This window comes from Tachysurus vachellii, chromosome 7 (assembly GCF_030014155.1).
Source record: "Tachysurus vachellii isolate PV-2020 chromosome 7, HZAU_Pvac_v1, whole genome shotgun sequence".
NCBI lineage: Eukaryota > Metazoa > Chordata > Actinopteri > Siluriformes > Bagridae > Tachysurus > Tachysurus vachellii.
This window is the reverse complement of record NC_083466.1, coordinates 10,908,004-10,934,199: the sequence shown is the minus strand read 5'-3', so window position 1 is coordinate 10,934,199 and position 26,196 is coordinate 10,908,004. Positions and strand designations below refer to the sequence as shown.

The 26,196-nt window shown below is 36.0% G+C and overlaps 2 protein-coding genes across 6 annotated transcripts in view; both read left to right on the top strand.

Annotated features, from left to right (window-relative positions):
• The first annotated feature begins 3,021 nt into the window (after nucleotides 1–3,021).
• Nucleotides 3,022–6,496, top strand: LOC132847935 (uncharacterized). Its single transcript, XM_060873434.1, has 6 exons — nucleotides 3,022–3,096; nucleotides 3,248–3,613; nucleotides 4,127–4,165; nucleotides 4,591–4,701; nucleotides 4,836–4,867; nucleotides 6,333–6,496. The coding sequence occupies exons 1-6, from the start codon at nucleotides 3,054–3,056 to the stop codon at nucleotides 6,453–6,455; spliced, it is 714 nt and encodes a 237-aa protein (XP_060729417.1). The 5' UTR covers nucleotides 3,022–3,053; the 3' UTR covers nucleotides 6,456–6,496.
• A 5,990-nt stretch (nucleotides 6,497–12,486) lies between these two features.
• pde5ab (phosphodiesterase 5A, cGMP-specific, b) overlaps nucleotides 12,487–26,196 on the top strand; it is a 34,832-nt gene continuing 21,122 nt past the window's right edge. For 2 of the 5 annotated variants that reach the window (XM_060874244.1, XM_060874243.1), the window contains exon 1: nucleotides 25,420–25,682. In XM_060874244.1, the coding sequence (XP_060730227.1) occupies nucleotides 25,588–25,682 (95 nt within the window). In that variant the 5' untranslated portion in view covers nucleotides 25,420–25,587. Of the gene's footprint in view, nucleotides 12,686–23,068; nucleotides 23,223–25,419; nucleotides 25,706–26,196 lie in introns of those variants that run through there. The other 3 variants (XM_060874245.1, XM_060874246.1, XM_060874247.1) reach the window with 3 other exon arrangements.

The following is a 26,196-nucleotide window of genomic DNA, read 5'->3' as shown; positions in this document are numbered from 1 at the left end:
TAACTTTCACACGTGCATCATAGCAGATGCAGGAAAATGTTGATGTGCTGGTGCGTATGTGTGAAACGAGTTAACGTCAGCTGTTGTATGCGTCTGTGTATCTTCTAAGTTTTTCTTTCCTTTTTATATTTCTATTTAAAATAACTGCAAATAAAAAATGTAAATTAAAAACAAAAAAAAAATAGATATTTTAAGTATATAGATTATTACATATGTACCGTTTTTCAGTTAGATTTCATTTGATTTTATACATATGGAGATAGAATAAAAGGTAACAAATTCCTGAATACCTAACCTAATGTTCATGAGAATAGTTGCAAAAAATAAATGCATTTGTATGCACACCATTATTTTTCATGGTTCCACTTAACTTTCATTATCACATACCATACTAGCTTCTGTAAATTGTGGGGCTTTTAAGACCTCTCTGGTTGGAAAATGTTACTGCAGTTAACCTGCTTTAAAATTTAAGAGCAATATTTGGGCAGTGAGCCTATCCCCAGATGGTCTAAAGGATGATCTTGGGGTTCTATTTTCACGACAATGTAAATGTTTGTGACAATTTTGCCTAATTTAAGCATGTTGTAATTAAGGTTGGGTCAACAGCTACTATGCACTTTCGTAGGATTATACCTTCTCTTCCAAATTTAGGCACACTTTTACTTTTGCATATATATTTTTTGATGCTATTTAGATGATCCATCACCAAGATGAATGTGGCAAAATGTGTAGTGCTAAAGCTTCACAGCTCCAGGCTCCCAAACACAGGAAATCGTGATCATGTAACATGTTACCCCAGGTACTTGCTGGTACTGGCTGGTATTATAAACCGTTCAATATATTGACAGGAATCAAACTGTGATGACTCTGCTCTCACTCTGTTTCTTTATTTTTTATCTATGCAATACATCACTTCACAGGTCAGACCCTGCCACAGAAGAATATATTCAGACAATACTGTCTAAAATTAATGACAGACTTTGAAATATCAATCATTTCAGAGACAAGAGCAAAATGAGCACCAGTGTCATTAAGGAGCTTCAGTGAGTGGACAACAAATACACACCATTTAATGCATTTGACAGACAGCCTTATCCAGAACAATACAAAATACAACTGAGAGTTAAGGGCCTTGCAGAAAGACACAGTAGTGGCTGTCCTTGGATTCAAACTCCAGTCAACCATCCAATGAGTAGTCCAGGACCTTAGACACTAAGCTCCCACACCAAGCTGTGATGCACTGTGTGTTTCTTCACTCCCCACAGCTTTAGAGAGCCTTTGGTGTCCATAAACCTGTCACCAGTTCACCATTTGTCATTCCTTGGCCTATTTTTGGTAGATGCTCTAACCAGTTATCTAGCCATTACAATTTGGCAATTCAGATAACCCAGGCTCTTACACTTTTTTCTTATACAGATAATAAGATCAATTTTGTGAACTGACCGTTCAAGTTCAGCCTAATGTATCCCACCTCTTTACAGGTGCCATTGTAACAAGATGATCAAAGTTATTTACTTCACCAGTCAGTGGTTTTACTTTTATGGCTGATCAGCATATATGGTAACTTGACCTTCTTGAATTCGAAGTGTGATCTCCATGTCTGCTAAATGGAACTAAATCATAGACATTTTACAGAAGGCACCTGAAAGTACCTGAACAATTACATTAAACATTGCTGTGTAAAATTTAGAGGATCAGCTGGGAGGACAACATACCAACACCAACAACTTGGAAGAGGTCTATAAGTGCAATGTCCATGGAGCGGACCTGACTCATATTTCACTGCTGGTTATATATGCCCTATATAATTGTGTATGTGACAAATAAAAATCTTGAATCTTGGAATCTTGAATCCTCTAAGACTGAACTGTTTAACCATAACAATAATAAGACAGCACCAGCAGCACTGGCTAAATTATTTAGATGGCCAGTATTCTTATCTGGAAGCAGATTGTGTATGCTCAGTTGAAGTAAGAACAATGTAAGAACTCCAGAGACAACCTCAAGAATACCCACTGAGGATTTCAACAGTATTCAAGATTCATCAGTATTAACAACCGGTTAGAAAATAGAGCCGCATTTTATGAGCAGAAAGTCTACCATGCCACAGTGAAGGCAGCTGGTTCATGGGAGCTGATATTGAACAGACATCAGCTACAGTACATCCACCACTCATACCTGTACACAGTGATCCAGAAAATGCAAATCATCAGACTCTAGCACCACCTGCAGACCCACCAATAGTTGACAATTCGGTGGCTGTCAATGATGATGACATCTACCTCTACATATGCAGATGCTACAGTATAAATGGGGCAATTTTCCAATATGAAAAAGTCTTCCCAGTCATGAACTGATTTTGCACTAAATTTAGTACTAAAATCTCTGCTGGTTGTCTTTTGATGCAAATTTTAACTAGCACTGGAGACAAAGTAGCTTATTCTAAGCTAATGGAGCACAGACTAGCTAGAAGGCAAAATGAACACCTTTCGATGATTGCAAATCTTATAATATTTTCATTATATTGCTGTTGATGTTACAACCAATTTGCCAATGCAAACCATGACTTTGCATTATGCACTATATGTATATGCACATATACTGTTACATTTAGCTAATATAACAGCATTTAAAATTGATGTAACTCTGATTAAGATGATACCAGTTATTGTATCACTAAACATATCAGTCCTGTTGAATCGGTACTCCACAAGCTCCCTATGGTCTGTACTTAAATCTACATCAATGTTAAAAGCACATTTAAATGCTATGCACTAGGTTCCAGCAATACATTTAAATTTTATACATTTATAAATATACAAATTTAATATTTTGTTTCATACCCAAAACACACCCACAAACAATAAAAGATAACTCAAGATATCAGATAAAAAAATAAAATACACTCTCATGACACATTGATCATGACACATTGGCCCAATCACATAACTGTTACAAAAATCCCCGCCCCTGTATTTTAAATCAGGTTTAACTTTGCAATTTTTTCCCACCAGACAACAAGCCAGTTCTCTTAAACTCACAATGCATACAGTATGACTCAATTATTATATTCAACCTTTCTGCTCTTGACTCTGTGTGAGTATGAAACTGTTGTTCAATTAGAAATGCCATTAAAAATATTTAGAGGATATGTATAAAATTTTGACTTTATACTGTATGTGAATATACATATATATTTTGATATTCCTTGGTAGATAATAAAAGGAATCAAATTTTAATATTTTAGGTGGATTTGTCAGTGGACATGTGATCTTACAGCCACGTTCTTCAGTGAGGATACAGTTAGGATCCGCCACAACTATGCACTGCCATTTCCACTCAGAAGGCTTCTGTGCAGTATTTTGGTTAAAAGTTCCTCTTCAAGGAGCTCCTGTCCATATAGCTTATGTACATTTACAGAGAGGTGATATGAAAATGTTTGGGGAATTTAGAAATAATTCCAGAATCACAGTTATTTTGAACGGAAGGAACTTCAGCTTGTCATTTTCGCACACGGAAATAACGGATGTTGCAAAATACATTTGTGGAATTCAATGTTATGATCACATACAGTTTGGAAATGGGAGTAAGCTGATTGTTGAAGAAACAGCTGGTGAGTTTGAATCAATGCAGGAATCTGTGAAAGCTTATCATTCTCTTTAAACTGATTAAATTTATTATTATATTTAAGTATGTGAATAAAGAGGTTATTAAAATTTAGCATGTAATGGCACATTAAAGGCATGAAAATAAATAAATAAATAAATAAATAAATAAATGTTCAAATAATCTTTAGATGAAAACATGATGTCAGCCTATTAGACTGATGATTTGAGCTTGCACAGAGGCTATAAACATAAATATAAAATGTGTCTCAGCTGGTTTTATATATAATAAAAGCACATAAATAAAATTATATAAAAATTAAATGAGTATTAATCATTTTCCCTATTAAACAAAGCCTGAATTTAACATTTAAAATATTGTGTGCCTGTGTGTGTGTATCTGTGTGTGTGTGTGTGTGTGTGTGTGTGTGTGTGTGTGTGTGTGTGTGTGTGTGTGTGTGTGTGTGTTTGTGTCTGAGAACATGTAAAAAATATAGTGTACATTGTATTTCTTTTTTCAGAAATTGAGCCAACACTTCCAGCTGAAAATGAAGAAAATGGTGAGTATGATCTGATGTTTTTTATAAACAAAATTGAAACAAATTGCTAATTATAAAGTATGTAAATCAATACCAGGACAAGAGTACACATAAAGGAGTAAAAAAAATAAATGTTCCATACTTCTTGTGCATAAATGCATTATTATTCATTTCATTGGCATATGGCTGCTATGGTTGTCTATTTTTGATTTTGAAGTGAAATAGTTATAATTAATTTTATTATGTGTTGTTGTTTTTGTACTTAATGAACAGTTATGTAGAAATTCACAACTATTAGCAATTTGCATGAACTTCTGAACAGAATTCCAAAGAAATTCTATTATCAAGCCATGCTGTTGAGTTTCACCTTTTAATGTAGCATATTAACATTTTTAAAAAGCTTGTTATTCTTCTTCTTCTTTTTCTTCTTTTTCTTTTGTTTTTAGTAAAACAGTGCATTTTTTACTATGCTGTGCCAGTACTATCAGCGACAAATGTGGCACTAATTTTAATCACAATTGCTCTGATTTATCGCCTTATAAAAAAGAAAAAATCAGGTAAGAATGAGAATGTACAAATATTGAAATAGAAAAGAATGAACAACAACTTTTTTTTTAATTATTTCTATCAATATTAATAATAAGCCCAGCTTCCTGGATGAAGAGATTTTGGTTGAATTGTTATTTTTCAGATAAAAAAACAATCCATGGTGAAGATAAAAGGGTAAGTAGTATTTAATTATATATTGACATGAACAATATTAAGCATTCAAAGACAATTTCCAAGCTACACCAACTGGCTTGATTTGATTAAGTTAATGGGCTTTATTTTAGTTCTGTTGCAAACATAAAAAGTTTTAATTCATTCATTAATTAATAGATAATGTTGCACACCTAAGTGAATGGTCAAGTTAAGCCACAGGGTTCATTACATTTTCAAAAGTTAAGATGAAGGTTGCGTTTCTCTGTTATATTTGGGAGATGTAAGTTGACACTAGAATATGTTTTTTTCTGGTGAGAAGTTTAAATGAAACAGGTTTAATCTTGAGCATGAGACATCTTTGTCTACATTATAGTTAACACAGTTTATTGATTATTTGGTTGTTAATATGTTATTATTCAGTTGTATACAGTACCATGTTGTCACCTAATTGCTATTTTTGTGCCCAGAAATAAAGCTTTCAGTGAAGGGTTGGTGTGGTAAGAGTGGGGGGACAGGGGTTTGACATTTGAAATTTACAAAAGTGCTTACCTTCACAAACACTGACCCACTTTATTCCACAAGTTAGAAGTGGAAATTTCCTAAACTAAGACAAAGGCTTGAAAGTCCAGTTTCATTTCTTGGTTTTGTGGCCACTTAACCCAGTTACTGAATAAGCATATAAACATTACAATGTCATTTACTCAAGCCGTTAGGATGTCATTCATTCATCTTCAAAGTGCAATCCTCAGAGCAGTTGTTGCAAGAAATAAATACATTCTCAAGGTTTAAAGCCAATATGTGTATTATATGTATGTATATAAATGTATACAAAACATGACACAGCATTTTTGACAACAGAATCGTGTCTTATAAAACACAGCAACTTTCCGCTGAATACAATTTACATACATGCTTCAATAAACTTTTTATAGTTACATTTTATGTTGTGAAACATTTGTGGCAGAAGGTAGTTCCTGTTCTCACACCCGCTCAAGTGTAGCTTGATGTTTAAGAACCTAGACAGTGTAAAAGTCAAGCATTCAAAAGAGTTTTTAGAGGTGGAAAAACTAACGCTTTCATAAATGTCACCCAACAGGAAACTAATTATAACACATTCAAACAATAATACAGTATTAGAACGAGTACATTAGTCAAAGTTGACTAACAGTGTTTGAGGTCATTAATACAAACGTGTGATATTAATTACAACTGCTGTTATAGAAGATTAATCACCAACCTTGACTGATCAGACTGAAGAATTTAACAGCACTATAACTTGCTATCTATATATATTAACTAATACTAAATTTTTGTTAGCTGAGACAAAATTGTTATTGTTTTAATGTTGTTCTGTTGGTGGATAACATGGTGGTGGTGGTGTATTGGTGTTTTTGCATTATGATAATGAAAATGAGGCCCATAATCACATTGAATGACTAAAAATAATTATGAGAATCATCAAAAAATGTCTCTTTCATTTACACAGAATACAGATGATGTGATCTACAGTAATCTCACATTCTCAAGCAACTTAGATTATATCCCAGCAAGAACACAGAGACTAAGAAGAACCAGCGAGGAAGTCATATATCAAGCTTTGAATATCTGAACGAGAAATCACTTCCGCCCTTAAATAATCACTAATCAATCATTCCCTTATTTATATTCTGTATGTTAATTTTTAATTGATAAATAGATTACACTATATAAGTAATAAACATTCAGCTTCAAAAAGACAAGCTGACTTTTCACATTTATCAGCATGAATTGAATTACAACATAGAAACAAAATGTTTAGGTATGGGTTAATAATTGGTTAGTTTTGTTTTACTTTGTTTATTTGTATATTAGCTCAAGATTTTAAACTAATATTTTATTGTTATTTGAAGAAAAGTGGTGATTCTGTGCTTTTTAATGACTATGTTATCACTGTATATCTTATTTTATACTGCATGTATTTTCTTCTCTCTTGTTTCTGCAATAAAACTATTGCATTTTGTTAAGGTTGTACATGAGAAAATAATATCACCAAAACATATGGAGGCCAAAGACTCCTCTTTTTTATTTTATTTATTTTTTGTGAAAGTAGAATAGTTTTACCAGGAATCATTTTCATGAATGTATAATGAAATAATTTATCACTGCATCATATCTAGTTTTTGCTCTGATCACCTGAAAGTCTGTCTGGGGAATTAACTATATCCACATAATTAAATTTGTAATGTAATCTCACAGACTGTTACAGTCATAAATGTCATGAAATGTTTTACAAAAACCAACTCTTTAGAAACATCTTTTTTGCTCTTTCACTTTAAGTCTACAACAATGTGAAATCTCCCATGGCTCATTTTACAAACAACACTCAGTATTTCATGCTCACTGCTACAAGACTACAATTCCAGTAATGACCAGTAAAGATCTGTAATGTCTGTTTTTCAGAAATATGTATCACTGAGTTACACTTGTTGTTCCATTTTATGACCAAATTCCTTTGGTCTTGTCAAATTGCCACGAAATTATTCCAACCACATATACTGTAAATGGAACCAGACTGTTGGAAACAAACACACACATGAACACACGCACACACACACACACACACACACACACACACACACACACACACACACACACACACACACACACACACACCTAAAAGCAGTGATGCTTTTGCAAATTGCATGGCTTTATTAAGACAATTGTATTAAGACAATTTACAAACACATCATTTATGGCTATGAAATCATGAAAAACCTGTGAAGATAAAAAGTCTGAGGTAAAACACTGAATTCAGTCACACTAGATGAATGAGTTTGGGCAATTTATAGAAAAAAAAATTGTTAATGTAATGTACACAAATTACTATCTCAACATGAATTTTACATTGAATTCAAAAGAGGTTTTAAGCAAAAAAAAAAACAACAACCATCATATCCATAAATATTGTTACTCGTTTATAAATCACTTCATTGCTTAGGACCGAAATACATTACAGATATGCTAATTGAATATAAACCAAGCAGACTACTCAGATCATTAGGATCAGGTCAGTTACCTGAGATACCAAGGGTTGTTGGTATTCTTTAATTGTTCTTTGTTTTTATTATGATTTTATCGTATGTCTCTTATTTTTACATATATTTTTTTTCTCTCTTATAAACTGCTTTGTAATTTCTATGTAAAGCACTTTGAATGACCTCTGTGTATGAAATGTGCTATACAAATAAACTTGCCTTGCCTTGCCTTGCCAAATAGAGTTTTTGAAAGTGAAAGAATAAATACATTGTCCAAATCCAATCCAAATACATAAATGCACATACACAGTGAACAAATTGCTGGGAGAATTGTTCAAGGTATTTAATTCAGAATGTAAAAGAATACTACCAGTCTTATGTCAAGAAGGTTTTATTGTCATATCAACCATATATAGCTGACGCAGTACATAGTGAAATGAGACAATATTTCTCCAGGACCATCGTGCTACATAGAACAAAGACAGAGCCACATAGAACAACAGAATAAGAGGTAGGTCTTTGGAGGTCATTTAAAGACAGCCAGTGTCTCAGTTGTTCAGACATCTAAGTGAAGTTCATTCCACAGCTTAGGTGCCGGAACAAAGAGTACTGATGTGTATAAATCTCTTTCTTGTTCAATGAGAGATGGTGGGAGCAGTCAAGCCGTGCTAGAAGATCAGGGGGAGCATGTTGCAGTGTGGGACAATTTAGGGAAGACATTAATAACAGCCTACAACATGTGTCTTTGGATTAGGGGAGGAAACCAGAGTACCTGGAGAAAACCAACAAATGATAGAGAGATCAAGCATACAGGGCAGAGGCAGGAATCCAAACCTCAACCCTGGATGTGTGGGGCAAATATGCTAGCCTCTAAGCCTCCATTTACCCCAGTGCAAGACAAGTAAAATGCAAACAGTTGGGTTGCAGATTGACAGTAATTTCAGAGCAGCTGAGAGCTGAAACACCGAGTGGTGGGCTGGAGTTTAATTACTGACATTACACTTGCTATGACTGACAGGCACTGACGGTTTCAGAATATGTATCTATGTCAGTATAGTCTGGGATTAGATTTCTTTGTGTTTTTGTAAAATAAATCTTAGTGGAATAGGCAGCAAATGTCTTCACTTCATTTAAATGTTGTATAAGGCATTGTTCTGTAATATGTACTACTGATCAAGTTTTAGCACAGAAAAGCCTGCTATGGGAATTTATGCTGCTGTACTAGTACACCAACAGCAGGAGGTGTGTAACACTAATAAATATTACATTTATATTCACTATATGCATTATTGTGCACTGTAATTTTATCACACCTAGTAAAGCAAGAACACACAGGTCTTACTGTCTATATACTTTATATACTGGCTATAACTACATAAAATTAAATTTTGTAAGATTTATGTTGACAAATTGAAAAATCCATTACTTTATCAAAAGCTGAAGCTGAATATTTGAAGCCCATGTGTGTAAAACCCTCAAATTGCAGTTTTCACCTCTAATTCTGATCACAATGATGTTTTTACCTTGTTACTGAGCTGATGAAGTGGATCAGATGAATTTTCAGCATACATAAAATACATAAAATGCAAAGTTCTGCTACCTTTTTAATGCTAGGATTATGTACTTTGTCAAGATTTGTGATGGATTTGAGAACAATATACAAATTTATACAGTACAACTGAGTTTTTACTAAATGTTCCCACAATGTTGCTGCAACATTTTCAGTAGAAACATTATCAATGATTTGAATAATGGTCGTCTGTGTCTAACTGGGAACATTGTCTGACAGTATTTTAATAACATTGTAAAGATGTATAAGAAACATTATTTTTGTAATAATACTGTTTGTTGTGAAACATTCTCTTTGGATAAGACACGGAAAAGACATTGCTCTCAGTTTATTTCAGTGATTTTTAACTTTTTTTGGTTTTACTTTTAGAATCTTTACAAGTTTAGCCTAATTAAATCCCATGTGGGCTAAACCATATGGAATAGCACGTTTTGCCTCAAAGCTCTAGAGTCAGGAGCTTGATTAGAGTTTCCATGTTTGTCCAAAACTACGTTTAAAATGTATAGATGACTGTTTACAGGTAGAGAATCATAGAGAAAATGCATTTATTCAAAGATTTTCTGGACAAAACTGAGACCAACTTCAATATGCATGCAGCAACATGTTATAATGAAGCACTGAAGGTGATCTGTAGTGTACTGGAAAATTTCAGCATGTTCCAATTCAAACCATCATTACTCAAATTAGACTATTTTTTCCCCTGCAAAATTCCTGACAGCAAATAAAATCTATCTTGGACAGACAGGAGATTTAGAGATTTACCTGAAGGATGTTGATTGTTCTCCAAATCCTGCTCTTCTGTTGAATATGGACTTTGACACATGTGGATCCCCAAATCCCATTTTAAGTCAAGAAATATATAAAGATAAAGGGTTTGAATATTTATAAAGAAGTACCTTTAATACTCATTGATTCAAAGATATTAAAATCTTTTCCATCATATGCATTTCTTTTAGTATTTGAATACCCATCAAACCACTCTGTCTTATTTACCCATTTTCTGCACAGTAATAATAATAATTTTTGCATGATTTCTCTGCATTCTATGGTCTGACCCAAAAACATATTACCCCTAGATTAAAAGTGTGTGCTTTTGTGTGTGTGCATGGTCCCATTTGATTAATTACTGTCCCATCTAGTTTATGTTCCTGTTCCACATCCAGCCTTCCTGGCTTTGGATCCACTGTTACGCTGACCAGAGTAAAGTGCTTACTGAAAAAATAATTACATTTTCCCACTTAAATCAAATTATTTTTCTTTAAATTGTGTGTTTATGTATTTATCCACAGTATACATTACTTATCTGTCTCAAAATGTTTTATTTTGCATTTAAATGTTCATTTTCATTTTAAATTTTAATTTTAAATCTCATAGCATCTCCAAACGTGTCAATGTCATGGTTCATTACAGATTTTTCTGACTCAGTATTTAAAGATCAAAATCCTTCACACATGGCAGGTCATTTTACTAATATTTGTATAGAGCAGCAGACTTATTTTGTGGTGTATTTTACATTTCTGATTTTTACACACAATATTTTTTAACAACACATCCAGTTCCTGATGGATTTCAGTAAAAGTACCTCTGCTTGGTAGTGTTCCTTACGCACATCAACCATGATGAGAGTCTGTATAATCACATTATTATTCTAGAAATTTGTGTTATCACCTGATCTCATGCAAAATTTTGAGAGCAAATTCACATACTCATATCATTTTTACTTACAGCTACATAACCTCCCACTTGTGCTCTTTATCAACTTACTGGATATTATCAATCTCTAAAAAAATTAATAACTAAGGAACTGATGTACCTTAGAATATACATTAATATAAACAGTTGCATGAAAAAAAATATTTTCACAAAGTCTGCTGCTTCAGTGTTTTTAGATCTTTCTGAAGTTTAATTACAAGCATTTTATAAGTGTCAAATTCTTTTATTAACAAATACAAAAAGTCAATATTTGCAGTGTTGACCATTCTTTTTCAATACCAATTTAATTTGCCCTGGCATGCTGTTAAACCATGACTGATAGCAGCACATTCTTGCGTAATCAATGCTTGGAGTTTGTCCTATTTGGTGGGTTTTTGTTTGTCCACCCACGTCTTGAGGATTGTTCAGACGTTCTCAATAGGATTAAGGTCTGGGGAATTTTTCACCAAACATTTCTTGGATGGTCTGGAGTAGTTGCTCTCTGAGGATGTTTCTGTACTATTCTTTAGTCATACAGTAGCTGTGTTCTAAGGCAAAATTGTGAGTGAGCCCATGTAATAATATGTGAAATTACTGAAAACCACATTTTAATTTTCACAAGTAAATCATCTAAGGTTCATGTGACATTTCAGAAAAGATGACACCATGTTACACGACTACTACACTAGAATGATTCACTTGTTGAGACTTGCACTTGCCCATTAGTAGTCTCTTCCACTCTACCGAGCCATGTTTTATTATGCATAGGCTTATCATAAGGATTAAACTCTCTTGAGTTCATGGCATAGCTGTTTTCTCCCAACATGTTTACATGTCTTGAACCCAAGAGTCTAGTTACCTTGAGGTGCTGTGCGCAGAGGGAACCAAGAGTTTTTCCATCCTGGATACCAGTGGCCAACCTGCTTTAAAGTCCACTTACTGAGAGATGTGTCATGTTTTCTTGACTTACAAGAAACCAAAATAAAATTATTAGAATTTGGGAGGATCTTCCTAAAGTCTTTCTTTTTCTAAATATTAAATAAGAAGAAGAAGTGTTGTTATTTTGTTTGAAATTTACTGCAGCATCTGTGAGAATTAGTGCAGATTAAGAATTTAACTGTACAAAGAAGCTTATGACAATAAATTTCTTCACACACACACACAGGCACGCACACACGCACTCACACACACACACACACACACACACACACACCCACACACACACAATGCCTTAGGACAGAAAGAGTTCAAAGGCCCTACACTAGGGGAGTTTACTTCTCTCTAATATCCCGTGAGTAATTCTGCAACTCTCCATCTCCTCCAGTCCCAAAAAAGGACATAAATAAAAGCCAGGCCGGCAGGAGCCTCTGTCAGAGAAGGGAAGTTTAAAGAAGAGAGAGAGCAAGAGAACGAGAGAGAGAGAGAGAGAGAGAGAGAGAGAGAGAGAGAGAGAGAGAGAGAGAGAGAGAGATTGAGAGAAATATTATAGAGAGGCAGAGATAACGTGTTTTATTGCAAACACTGTGCTTTCTGTGCAGCACTGATGTGAAAATTCATCATGGGGTAAGTCCAAAAAATGCGACTGCTTCAGATTTGTTTTGGGTACCTGATAATGACATGTGTGTGTGTGTTTGTGGGTGTGAGTGTGCTTATGCCAATGTGGCTTACAGGAAGGAACAAAGGATATTTGTATCTGCAAATGTAATCCACAGAATATGAAAAGCGGTCTTTCAGAAGATTGCTGCAGTGGGTTTTTTTTTTTTTTTTTTTTTTTTGCAAAAGCAATAAAAGAAAAAACTTAAGTTGGCCTGCTGCAATAACAGCCTGCTAGTTCAACTCAAGTTGTTAGAGCATTATTTTAACACATATACCTCTTGTGTGTGAATGCTTACATTCAAGAGTATTTGTGAAACTTTGCACACATCAACATTATCATAAAAAAGAACTCCAAACTCCCACGATAGCCAGCTTCACTCTAGGGAGGTCTAGGTCATGAGAGTGTTTACGTCTGACTTAGAAGAACATTCGTTCTAGTCTATTGCACTAGTTTGGCACATGTTAGCTTTGAGTACACACTACACTACTGCCAGAGTTTGTTATGTATCAGATGCTTTCCTGCACTGGAGCCTATATACTTATTACACAGTGTGCATCATCTTGCATTTAGATTGGACATGGAAGGAAAGTGTGTTTATTAATGACTGGATAAATATTGATGTGTGATGTGTGTATTGATGTGTGTATTGTGATATTTACACATAAAATCCAGATATCATAAGCATAAATTTAATAATCAAAATGTTTCTTCTTCTTCTTCTTCTTCTTCTTCTTCTTCTTCTTCTTCTTCTTCTGTGTAAAGTTTCAGCTGGTATTTGAAATGTATTGTTGTGTCCTTGATTTTGTCCTCAGCTTTTTTAGTTTTATACAAATTAGTTAACTATCTTGCAGCAAGACTGTAGAATGTCAATAGCAGAATTATTGAAGGATTACTTGCATTTCCCTTCTTTGGTAACCTTGTTAGATTGGCTAGGACGTAAGTGATGAAAGCAATGAATCATTGTCAGCTAACGTGCTCTTGGTGTTTATATGTTGAATAGTTTGAGGGCTAAAACAGGTGGTATTGTTTAGTTTGTGCCCAGGGAAAAGACATATTATGAAGTATGAGGAATGGAGATCGCTCTTGATTGTGCTTAACTTAAGCAAGAACTTGAATATTGTTCAACTTTAACATGACCTAGTTTTTTAAACAGAAAAAGGTTAAAAAAACTATTAGATTTAAGATATGCAAGTGCATAATTCATTAGTATGATATCTATAGGGATTTTCCAAATGTACTTTAAATCCAAACATACGATCATGTAGATGGATATAAGAGGACTTTATTGAACAAAACATTTATCATTAAAATAAAAAACTCATGCTATTTCTGTCACCATAGAGGATTAAATTATTAAATAATTATTTGATGTTAAGTCATATGCTTTTCATCATCTGGACTAGTGAACTGTCCAGGAAGACAGCAAAAGTGAGGATGATGCATATCTTAGTCCCCTTAAGAAGATCTCATGCTTCCTTGTATTAGTATCTGGAGTACTTTTATGATAATAGTGGACATCTTAAGCTTTCATTTCTTTTTTCTGAGTCATTAATTCCCTTAAGGGGAAATATTCAAGTTCTCATGTTGATCTTTAATTTCCATTTCAGGATGTAAGCTATTCCAAGATCTTGTTTCTAAAAATAACAGCGAGAATGTGATGTGTCAAAGAAAAGACAGACCTGAAAAAATTCACAATTCCAAGATTTAGCATCATCATTCTCTGTGTGCAGGGTAGATATTTATTGTGTTTTGTTTCTATTGTTTAATTGTGTTTAAGACAACATGATAGTAATACCATACATTGTCTGAAGCTGATGTCATTTCTAGGGTGGTAGCGAAGGCAATTAGTATACAGTATAGTAGTATACAAAGTAACCTACCACATGCACTTTAAATCTGAATCTGTCAAGAGAAATTTGGGTTGTAAGTCTATCAAAGTCGGCATGAAGGAGGTCCATGATGAATATAAATATGGGGGAAATATTGTTGTAGGTTTTTTTAGGGTTGCTTAGAGAGAAATGTGTATAATTGCCTAAAAATAGTCCAAAAAATAAACTAATCAGATGAACATTTATCAGTTCAACCCCTTAATACTGCATGACAAGGAACAGACTGATGTTGAGATTTCTGGGGATTTGGGATTTCACTTAATGTAGGAATTTCAGGAATCTGATGTAAGTGACATCAAGAGACACAGATCTGCTATGGCCTCTTTCTCTCATTCATCACCTAATTAGTGCACACAACAAAACAATTGAGCCGCTATACTCAATCTGGGCAACCAAATACATTACTAGTGCAAAGAACTGACCGGAGATGTGCTTTTGACATTCCGTCAAAACAGAAATGATTTACGAGAATTTCTATAACAGCTTAAATATTAGTAGTGATTTGTAATTATGTGCTGCTTGTGTAACTAAGCAATAAAGGTGACTGGAAGCAGAGGATTCCTTTTTACTTTAAACCACACTCAATAGAAGAAATCTTCTTGTACCCATTATTTATTGGGAATGGTACATCATTAATGGGTGTATTTACATACCATATGTGTATGTGTGTAAACTTGTTAAGTATATTTTATGTACAGAATTTATATCTATATGTTTCACCATGCCACTTCTGACTGTTGTGTTGGCTTTTAATTTATTTCTAGCTAAAAGCTATGATTTGAAGTGTATAACATATGTATTCACCCAGTTTTTTTCTTCATATTTTGTAGTGTTGCAAGCTGTAATTGAATTTGACTTACATGGATTTTTTCATGTTTGTTTTACACAGTATATATTGAAGGCACAACTTTTTTCTCACAGTACACTGACATTGATTAACTAGAAACATCTAGAACTTACCACATAGAAATACATTTTATTATATATGCGCGTCTGTTATAGGAACAGTCAGGTTGGGTTTCTGTGTGCAGAGCATCATAATGCTACGTTTAGCTTGCTGTGAGGAGGGTTATAGGAAAAGGAAGAGGTTTGAGCCCCCTGCTGGGCAAACAATTCATACCTCTCTACAATAACATTGCTTTTTGATAAGTCAGCAGTGAATGCAACTGCCAAATTAAAATAATATCATTTAAACCTAGTGGGGCATTAACAGCCATTACCAACTGTTAAAGTCTTTGCTATAGACATTGAAAGGTAAAGTCTTGCCACAAGTATCTCAAATGGATTATGTTATTGTCTTTGATTTGTCCATTTCAATACATTTGGGTCCCAGGTTTTGAGCCACTCCAATATTTAATATGCTTAGGGGTTGTTGTTCTGTTGAACGGTGAACATCCACAGCAGGCTCAAGTGTCTTGTTGTCCTGCTGATGAAAAGCTTCCCCACATGATTCTACCACCACCATGCTTCACTGTGGGGATTGTTTTCTCAGGATGTTGAGCAGAGTTTCAAAAAAAAAAATTGTATTGTGCAAAGGCTTAATTGTTCAGCGCTGGTCTCATTGGTCAAGAGAACCTTTTACTTATGGTTGCATAAAGTCTCAGAAATGGCTTTTTGGATTTTGAAAGTCAGCTTAGTACTGTAGCTCTGCATTGTAGAGTGTTATGTGCATTTGAGCTTTCTCCGGCTCCATCAGCATTATCTTTGTCTTCTTGGATGCTTCTCTTACTAATGCCCTTCTTACTGACTATTTGCAGACAATCTCTAGGCAGAGCTGCTGCTCTATCATATTCTTTCCATCCATCCATCCATCCATCCATCCATCCATTTTCTACCGCATATCCGGGGCCGGGTCGCGGGGGCAGCAGTCTAAGCAGGGATGCCCAGACTTCCCTCTCCCCAGACACTTCCTCCAGCTCTTCCGGGGGAATACCAAGGCGTTCCCAGGCCAGCCGAGAGACATAGTCCCTCCAGCGTGTCCTAGGTCTTCCCCGGGGCCTCCTCCCGGTTGGACATGCCCGGAACACCTCCCCAGGGAGGCGTCCAGGAGGCATCCGGAACAGATGCCAGAGCCACCTTAGCTGACTCCTCTCGATGTGGAGGAGCAGCGGCTCTACTCTGAGCTCCTCCCGAGTGACCCAGTTCCTCACCCTATCTCTAAGGGAGCGCCCAGCCACCCTGCGGAGGAAACTCATTTTGGTCGCCTGTACCCGGGATCTTGTCCTTTCGGTCATGACCCAAAGCTCATGACCATAGGTGAGAAGAGCTCAGCTCGTTCTTCACCACAACAGACCGGTATGTTGACCGCATCACTGCAGAAGATACACCGATCCGCCTGTAATGTCGGCAATGCGAACCAAACTCCTGCTCCGGTCATATAGGGACCGTACAGCCCTTAGCAGAGGGCCCCGGACCCCATACTCCCAGAGCACCCCCCACAGGTCACCACGAGGGACACAGTCAAATGCCTTCACCAGATCCACAAAGCACATGTGGACTGGTTGGGCAAACTCCCATTAACCCTCCAGCAACCTGGCGAGGGTATAGAGATGGTCCAGTGTTCCACGACCGGGACGAAACCCGTATTGTTCCTCCTGAATCTGAGGTTCGACTAATGGCCGAATTCTCCTCTCCAGTACCCTGGCATAGACTTTTCCGGGGAGGCTGAGGAGTGTGATCCCCCTGTAGTTGGAACACACCCTCCAGTCCCCCTTCTTAAACAGAGGGACCACCACCCCAGTCTGCCAGTCCAGAGGCACTGTCCCCAGGCACCACGTGACGTTGCAGAGGCGTGTCAACCAAGACAGCAGCACAACATCCAGAGACTTGAGGTACTCAGGGCGGATCTCATCCACCCCCGGTGCCTTGCCACTGAGGAGCTTCTCAACTACCTCAGTGACCTCAGCTTGGGGGATCGAAGAGTCCACAACTGAGCCCTCGGCCTCTGCTTCCTCAATGGAAGACATGTCGGTGGGGTTGAGGAGAACCTCGAAGTACTCCTTCCACCGTCCGAGGATATCCCCACTCGAAGTCAGCAGATTCCCACTCCCACTGTAAACAGTGTGCGCAGGGCACTGCTTCCCCCTCCTGAGGCGCCGGATGGTTTGCCAGAATTTCTTCGAGGCCAACCGATAGTCCTTCTCCATGGCCTCACCGAACTCCTCCCAGACCCGAGTTTTTGCCTCCGCAAATAATTTGAGGTGTCACAGCATGGCAAGTATAAATGCAAGACAATGAATATAGCTTATTAATATTTGTGATGGGGTCTGAGTGTATTCTACTGACACCCCTGTAGTATTACTGTTATTTCACGTGGGATCAATGAGTAAGTGCTTGAATTTCTATGGATAGAAATTAGGCCACAATAGGTTACTTATGGTAGCTTGTGTATCTAGTTAAATCTATAATGGCTAATTATAATCTTAACATGCAGAAACGTGGGAGATTATGCTGCAGTACAATATATACCATATTGTGATAAAACATACTATAAATACAATAAAATACAATACAACTATACACTGAGTGGCTACTTGATTAGATACACCTACTATATAGTGTCACAAATTAGCCATTTTTAAGGTATACATACATCCATAGGTAGCATTGCCTGTTGTAAACAAAATAGCAGGTTCCCTATCCATCACTAATACAATCAAATAAAGATCACATTTCTGATGAATTGTTGCTTTGAGGTCATGCTCATACATGCATAAATAGCTTGTTCATGATTGTTCTTATTTTCTGTTACTTTAACAAATTACATAATTTCACACATCTAATATTAGAAATGAGTTAGCAGCTAGCATATAAATGAACATTTTTAGATTGATTATTAATAAAGCAAAACAATGTTCAGTGCACTTTTGAGCTGAATTACATTGATTTCAACAGTTCAATTATTAACAACTGGGAAACCCTCCTTATTTTGAAATGTTTTATACTTTTTTTTTTTTTACATTACTCTGATATGTTCTGCACTCTTGTGTTGTCATGGCACAACAACTTGTAAAAAGTGTGGTTTCCTCTTTGTGTGTGTGCGTTTGTGTGCGTTTGTGTGTGTGTATGTGTAAAGAACATGATGTGACAAAGCGATCAGGTTGCCTGAGGGAAATCAAGGCTGCACACACACACACAAACACATTCACACACACACACACACACACACACACACACAAAATGAGTGTCTATGTTTGTTCCACTGACTACACAGTTGGGCTATTTTAACTGTGTGAACAGGTTGCACTGAGGAATACACACTAAGCCCCTAGAGTTGATGAGGGACAGGACTGTATTGTTGCCAGACTGCTGTCTTTGCTGTCAGTGCTAATTTTGTCTAAAAGCAAATTTTATGCTTGACTTCAAAAAGCAACCAATAATCTGCAGGATAAGTGGTGGTTAAAGGCTCCAGAACTAAATTGCATTTAAAATACCTTATGAATTCACATTAATTCGAAGTCAGTAATGGAAACTGTAATACATACTGTAACACATAATTGATGAACCATTTTGTGTTGGAAGAAAAAAATCAAAGTATTAAAGGGTTCATTCAGAGTTTAAGCTCTGGTAACTACAATATACTCAGTCAGCTATGTGACTGAAAATAGCTACAGTTATTACCTTTGGTTGAGAGATGAGTTCCAGATGGACTCCCAATATGAGCATGAATCTGTTTATCCTGAATTACTATTACTTGTTATATCTGCAAATGTGTAAATCCAGAGGGTCACTGAGAGGCTGACAATCATCTTTAATAAAAGACGGATTACATGGATTGTGTATTGCACTCAATTTGATACAAGTCCATTGCCATAGATAACAAGAACAATGTACACAAGCAAGACATGATTGTGAGTTATGGCTAAGTTGCTTTTGTTATGTAACAGCAGAAATGCATTTCTGGACTTTGCAACAGTTTATGTGTTTTAGTTCTTTATAATACTTCTTTAATAATGTTTTACAGCCTGCAAGATACTTTAACTTGTGGTATAAACCTGCACAGAATGTATCTACAAGAGGTCATGGAGAGGTAAATAATCAGTAGAGGAAGTGGATCTCTGGATTTTATGACTTCTAAAGTTAACAAAAAGCTATCAATGCATTGCCAAATGTAATCATAGTGGTCTGCTAACAAGAACACAAAAACTATTTTGCGGACTGTATAAACATCAGTATTTATTCAGCTGCGGGCCAATTTATTTATATCGGCAAGTGCTCATAATTAGCAGTTTGCAAACTTTTACCAGAGTTATGGCAACCCACAGCAGTGACCAGACATGTCCTGGTTTCCAGGATTAGCCCAAAGGTAAACAGTGGTGTGTATAATTTCAACCATTTCACAGTAACAAAATCTTTTACATAGCATTGTACCACACAATACACACAAAGTGTCACTAGTTTAAAAAATGTGGACACTTTATTTCTTTAATTAAATGAAAATTATATTAAACTAGTTAAATAGTTCAGAAGTCTTTTATTTAGTTCACAAAAACTCATGTACATCATGTTTATCAGTTAGGCCTAAAAATACAGTGGCTATAACCTCAAGCTCATTAGTGAACTCTTTAATAAAAATTATGGTCATTTTGCCCAGTATTTTGTATTAGGTATGTGCTGAGGTTAGATTATCAGGATTACTCATCAATCCACTGTTTGTATTGCTTATCTGACATGGGGTCACAGGGAACCTGGAGTCTATCCAAGGGGTCTCAGGGCACTAATGGATGGGGTGCCAACTCATCACAGTTCACAATCATACCCACACCACACACAGCTGGGGTACCTGCCAGAAGCCCAAAAGCTACTGGGGGAACAGGTTAACTCCACACAGGTCAGGGGCTGGAATCAAACCCCCAACACTATACCCCACACTCCAAACCGCCAATGACCAAACACCATCCAATACCCACACACCACCACCACCACCACATACAAACACAATCTATATCTCTAATGAATTTCAAATTTTATTAGTCACATACCAATTCATGCACAGTATGACATGCAGTAAAATGTTTTTACAACTGTGTTATAAATCAAGTCAAAATAAAAATAGCATCAAAATGGAATGTAAAAGTAAAATAAAAGAAATTAAATAAAATAAAATAACATAGAATGCTGTACAGAACAGAGCTAAAATAAATATGATACAAAAAATGGCATGTTAATACAATACAATGACTGATGATATGAATGTGGTAATATGAATGCAGTATGACTTACAGTATGAGTTTTGAGGTGCAAACTGAATATATCTAAATAGCAAAATGTCTCAGGTGTCGTCTATTAAGTACACAAAAGTAGTGTACATCATTAGTCAGTAGTGACAGATGCAAGCATGACATTCAAAGTTTCCAGAAGCTCTGTGACTGATGCTTAGAAAAACCTACCAGCTAATGTCCTTATAAACATGTGCTAAATATAACTGAGACTAATGACGCATTTTAAAGTTTCTCATGGGTTCTCATGGCAAATATTAACTTTTGATTAGTTTATTACAGTTTACTGATCTTTATAGAAGTTTTTTGCAATTATTGTCATTATTTCAGACATTTTGCTTTAAAGCTTTTCTTTATATTTGTATAACACTTTTGCAAGTACTGTGCATTCCTCTTTTATCTCAAATATATTTGTCGTATGTGTCGTATTTGTCTCAAATATATATGTCGTATGTGTCGTATTTGTCTCAAATATATTTGTCGTATGTGAAGGTTTTTACACATGTTGTGCTTCAGAGATTCAACAGATGTTGTGCATGTGTACTTTTTTTACATTTATTTACACATGACTTCTCACACAATTTGTTTATTTAGTTAGCTTATACTGTATGTATGTCATATGGCTTCAGTTTTTCCATGTGCTTTTCTCACACAGATAATCCTATTTTACATGATCAAATATTGTTACCAAAACCCTTATAATAAACATGATCTTTTGTGTAATACATGTAATTTTTCCCTAAGGCCTGATTTTCTGGAATTAGTACACATTAGATTGCTCATAAAATATTTCATCCCACATAAAGTATTCATATAATCTAAACATGTCCTAGCAAAACAGGCCTGCTTGAAATTTATGCAGGATATGACCCAGAGGAAAGCGATGAGGAGATTAAAGGAAATGTAGTGTTTTCTTTTGCTGCAGGTGTGCAGAGAAATGCAGATATCTACCACCCCATGATCACATCAAACGAGCCCATTTGCCCAGTGACCATTTGCATTGTGCTTTTTAAGTACTAATCACCAATGCAAATGTATTAAAATCAATTTTGCATCAGAGCTATTTCCTGACAAGAAAAAGCTGTCTTGTGTTTGTAATCCATCACCCTTGAAGATGACAAAGTAAAAGTGCCTAAAAGTATACAAGGCTCACCTACATGGACACTTAAATACACATGTATGGTCATAACCTTAGGGTCCATAAGATAATAACAGGTTATTCCTCATCTTTAGTTTGGTTACACTGTTATAGGATTCTACATAGAATTTAAGTGTTCTCCAGTGGGACAACTAAAGAACCTTCATTATCCAATGAATGATCAAAGAACCTTTGAATTCTATCTAGAATCGTACAACAAAACCAAGAGTGTTAAAAAGGATTCCTTAGAAATCTAAAAAACGAGAATTTGATGAATTTTAAAGAACCCTGTTTTCTAAAAGTTATCTGTGCATGCATGATACAATACTTACAAATAAAAATAAACATTTCTTGTAAATTAGAACCTTTATGGGTTCCTCGGTTGTACAAGTGAAGAACTGTTAAGGGTTCTAGTGGTACACAATTTTCTCTTTTTCTTTTCTTTTTTTTCAGGATTCACCAACAATTTGTACAGTATACATTTTTAAAAAAGTGTCTAAAGTAACAATCTACTTTTTTTTTTATTAGCTAAAATGTTTTCTTTTACCCTTGAATATTTGAATATGATTAAATGTATATATTTGTTTGACTTATATTAAAGTAATTTGTTGTCTCCATAGTTCCACTTTAAATTGAATATAAATTTGACACAGTACCAAAACTTTATCAACTATAAAGGGTAGATGGGCTGTTTGGTGTCAGCAGCCAGGTAAAAAAAACACTTCCTACACATCCTACCCTTAAGCCTTAAGATATAAACATCCTTGCACTTGAGCCAGTTTTAAGATGGTACTGCAGAAACCCTTCAAAACAGGGCAAGAAATTTTAGACTTGAAGGTAGAATGGTTGGAGTTTCTTTCATGTACAGAAATATGAACACAGAAGCTCTATATATACACAAGCCATGAAGCCCCCACCCTGCCCCTGGTCTAAATTTGTATTTATTTCAAGTCATGCTGTCTGAAGTTTAGCAGGGTTAGCTCTGTGTTTTCTCAAGTTCAGAGAGAAAAAAGGAGACAGATAGAGCGAAAGAAAGGAAGAGTGAGAGCACAGAGGTGTTTGTTACCCCCTCCCACACCAATCCTAACCTCCTCTACTTCTCTACTTCCAAACACCACAGCATATCAAACATACTGGCAAGCTGCTCGCTCAGGATATTGTCTTCTGTAGTATATTTTCTCCAGAACAGGCAGCTTGTGACCCCTGTAATTATTTCCAAGGAGACATGATGCTACGGACAATGAGGTGCCAGCTGGAGGTAACTGCATCTGAAAAAGCATGCTTGAGTTTGGTGTATGCATGTCATGATTCAGAACAATAAACGGCCCATGCATGTAAAGTAGAGCATGTTAAATTAGCACAATTATCCATATTACTAACTTGGAGGAATGAGTTTATATATTCCAATTGTAATTCATTCACTAACAAATTATGTTTAAGTAGTATCCTTATCTTGTATTTTCACTTCACTGGTTTCAGGAAAACCGTTTAATATTACAATTATTTTGGAGATTCTCTTCCACTTTAATGCCTGAGAAGTGTAAAGATCAGATATCAGTTTATTATGTCTTTGTTGCATAAAGGTTGTGGCATTGAGTAGTTTTCAAAATATTAAAGTTCCTTTTTAGGTCCACATGTTTAGTGAAGGGATCATTTTGGAAAACAGCTAGAGGGCAGAGGGCCTGACCGAGGGTGTAAGAGCAGGCAGAAGCTAGTCTGCGCTTGAGAATTTTCTTCAGTGGAGCAGTGTTTGTATGAGTGGATTTGTCCAAGTTCTAGTCTTTCAGATAATAAGTAAACCAACACAGCTGGTTACGAGAAGACACACATACTTCAGCAAATTTTACTATCATATAGAATATCTTGCACAATAGTCACTTTTACAGAGCATTTTTACTTCATGTAAACCCATTACACTCATGCCTTTAATCTTCCCTTCAGTCTAATCTTTATGTAAATTGTATCTTCCAGTAAAATGACCTTGTTGAATAATGCTCATTGCTGCACAAAGTGTGCACCAGATTTTTCCATTCAAGCATTGTGTATAGGGACTTCTCCTTTGCTGTTATCTTCCCTGGCTATGCCTCAGGACTGGGTTTACAATAGCACGTTGAAATGTTTAATCTAGTCCAGAGGGATTTATACAACAGAATAGAGCGTTGTTTGATTTGTGACTGAAAGGACACCGGAGACGTTTAGCTTAGGTTAAAATGAGTGACTGTATCTGGACTGTGTTTCACTGCAGTGCCATGACTTTCCTGTGCTCATGAATACATGCAAATGTATCAGGTGAATTTGTGACGGATGTTGCTTGGATGTTGTGCCCATCAACTCTGGTGGCAAGAAAGGAGATGAGTGGATGGATGGATGGATGGATGGATGGATGGATGGATGGATGGATGGATGGATGGAACAGATTGGAAAGAAAGAGAGAGTAAGGGGGGGACACCAAATTTATCCCCAACATGTTCTGACCTGTTTCTCAATGTAGTCATTAATCAGCAAAGCCTTGTAATGCATCCTGAAATATAAAAGTTTACACACTTCACTGAACATTATTCCACCAATCTAATCACATTACCTAGATGTTCTCTATACTCCCAAAGAACCACAGTTATCTTACTCCAATCAAGTAAATTTGGAATCACATTTGTGCCCAGGAGAGCACATATGTCTCCAAAGTTTCCCCTGTTCCCTCTAGGGAAAAGGAGGCACCATCTGCTTGTAAGGCTACACCGCTGACTATAGATACTGGAGGCGGGGTAGCAGAATTGAGTTATTGAACACACTCACAGATAACATATGTCACTGATCTGGTTCCCTTTTTTGGTTTTCTTTTTAGTGCATGCTTTTCTTCACAGTAAGTCTGAAAGTAATTTAATAATATAACATTCCTGGAGAAAATGGTTCTTGGAATTGTTGACTAAAACCCTCAGTGCAGTATGTGTTTGAAATATAACTATAAAATAAATGGTGACTGTAATTAAACCACTAATCAACTTTATTTTGGAGGATTCAAATACATGCCCAGCCTGAGTAAAGATTGTATTTTTGCAACCTTTATTGTAACTATATATTGTGATCAATTCTGTGTACCAATAAATGGTAAAATTTTAAATACTTACTCACACAACTCGCTTTACACAAAATTCATTCATGCATCCTCAGTATCAGTATCCTGATCATGGTCAGGACATTATCCTGGGAACACATGGTGTGATGTGTGAATACACCCTGGATGGGATATCAATTCATTGCTTTGGTGATTTTTTTGTTTTGTTTTGTTTTTAAATAATATGATATAGTACTCGTGATTGATTTCAAAGGTTCTAAAGGAATACAAGTGTGTGTGGGTGGGGGGGGGAGTGTGTGTGTGTGTGTGTGTGTGTGTGAGAGAGAGAGAGAGAGAGAGAGAAAGAGAGAGAGAGAGAGAGATATGCGTGCGTATAGAGGTTAGTCACCTTGTGTTTGGGAGGCAGCCGCGTGCGCTTGCGATGTTGTCAAGTGCCAACGGTTGTTCAGCGGGTTTGTAACGCGTTAGCTTCGCCATTCCCATTCAGCCGGAGTCTCTGAAGCGAAGAGATCGCGTCCATGCTATTTAGCGTCTGATTTTTTAGCGCGACATGGAGGAGTTTCCTCCTGAAAGCGAAAGGATGGAGGCTTGGCTCGACGACAATCTGGACTTTGCTCACTCGTACTTCGTGCGGAAAGCGAACCGGTGAGTGAAGCAGCGACGTGGTGGTGTGTATCCACTTTGCGGTATTCGGTGTTCTTTTGTAAACTTATGGGTGCGGTAACTAATTTGCAGATTTTAGATACGCGAGACTTAGATAAACTTAGGATCTTTAGACACCTGTGAGAACATTTATTTGTGTTTGTGCTTTTTCTATTCCTTTACCGTGTGGAACACATTAGGTTTGTATTAGAAAACACCTGCAAAACACATGCAAAAATCCTTAATTAACCATCTGCCAATTTCCCCGGTGAGGATTAATAAAGTATCTATCTAATAAAGTATCTATCTATCTATCTATCTATCTATCTATCTATCTGTCTGTCTGTCTGTCTGTCTGGTTTATACAAATCCTCTTTAGAAAACAAGTAGAATAAACTGTACCTTTCCTTGTGGCTCGGATGGTTCCTTTATTATTTCTTTTACCTTTAGTATGTATCTTTGTAAATAAATGTTTTGCACCCTAATTATTTTTTAAAGCCTTAAAAGTACACTATAT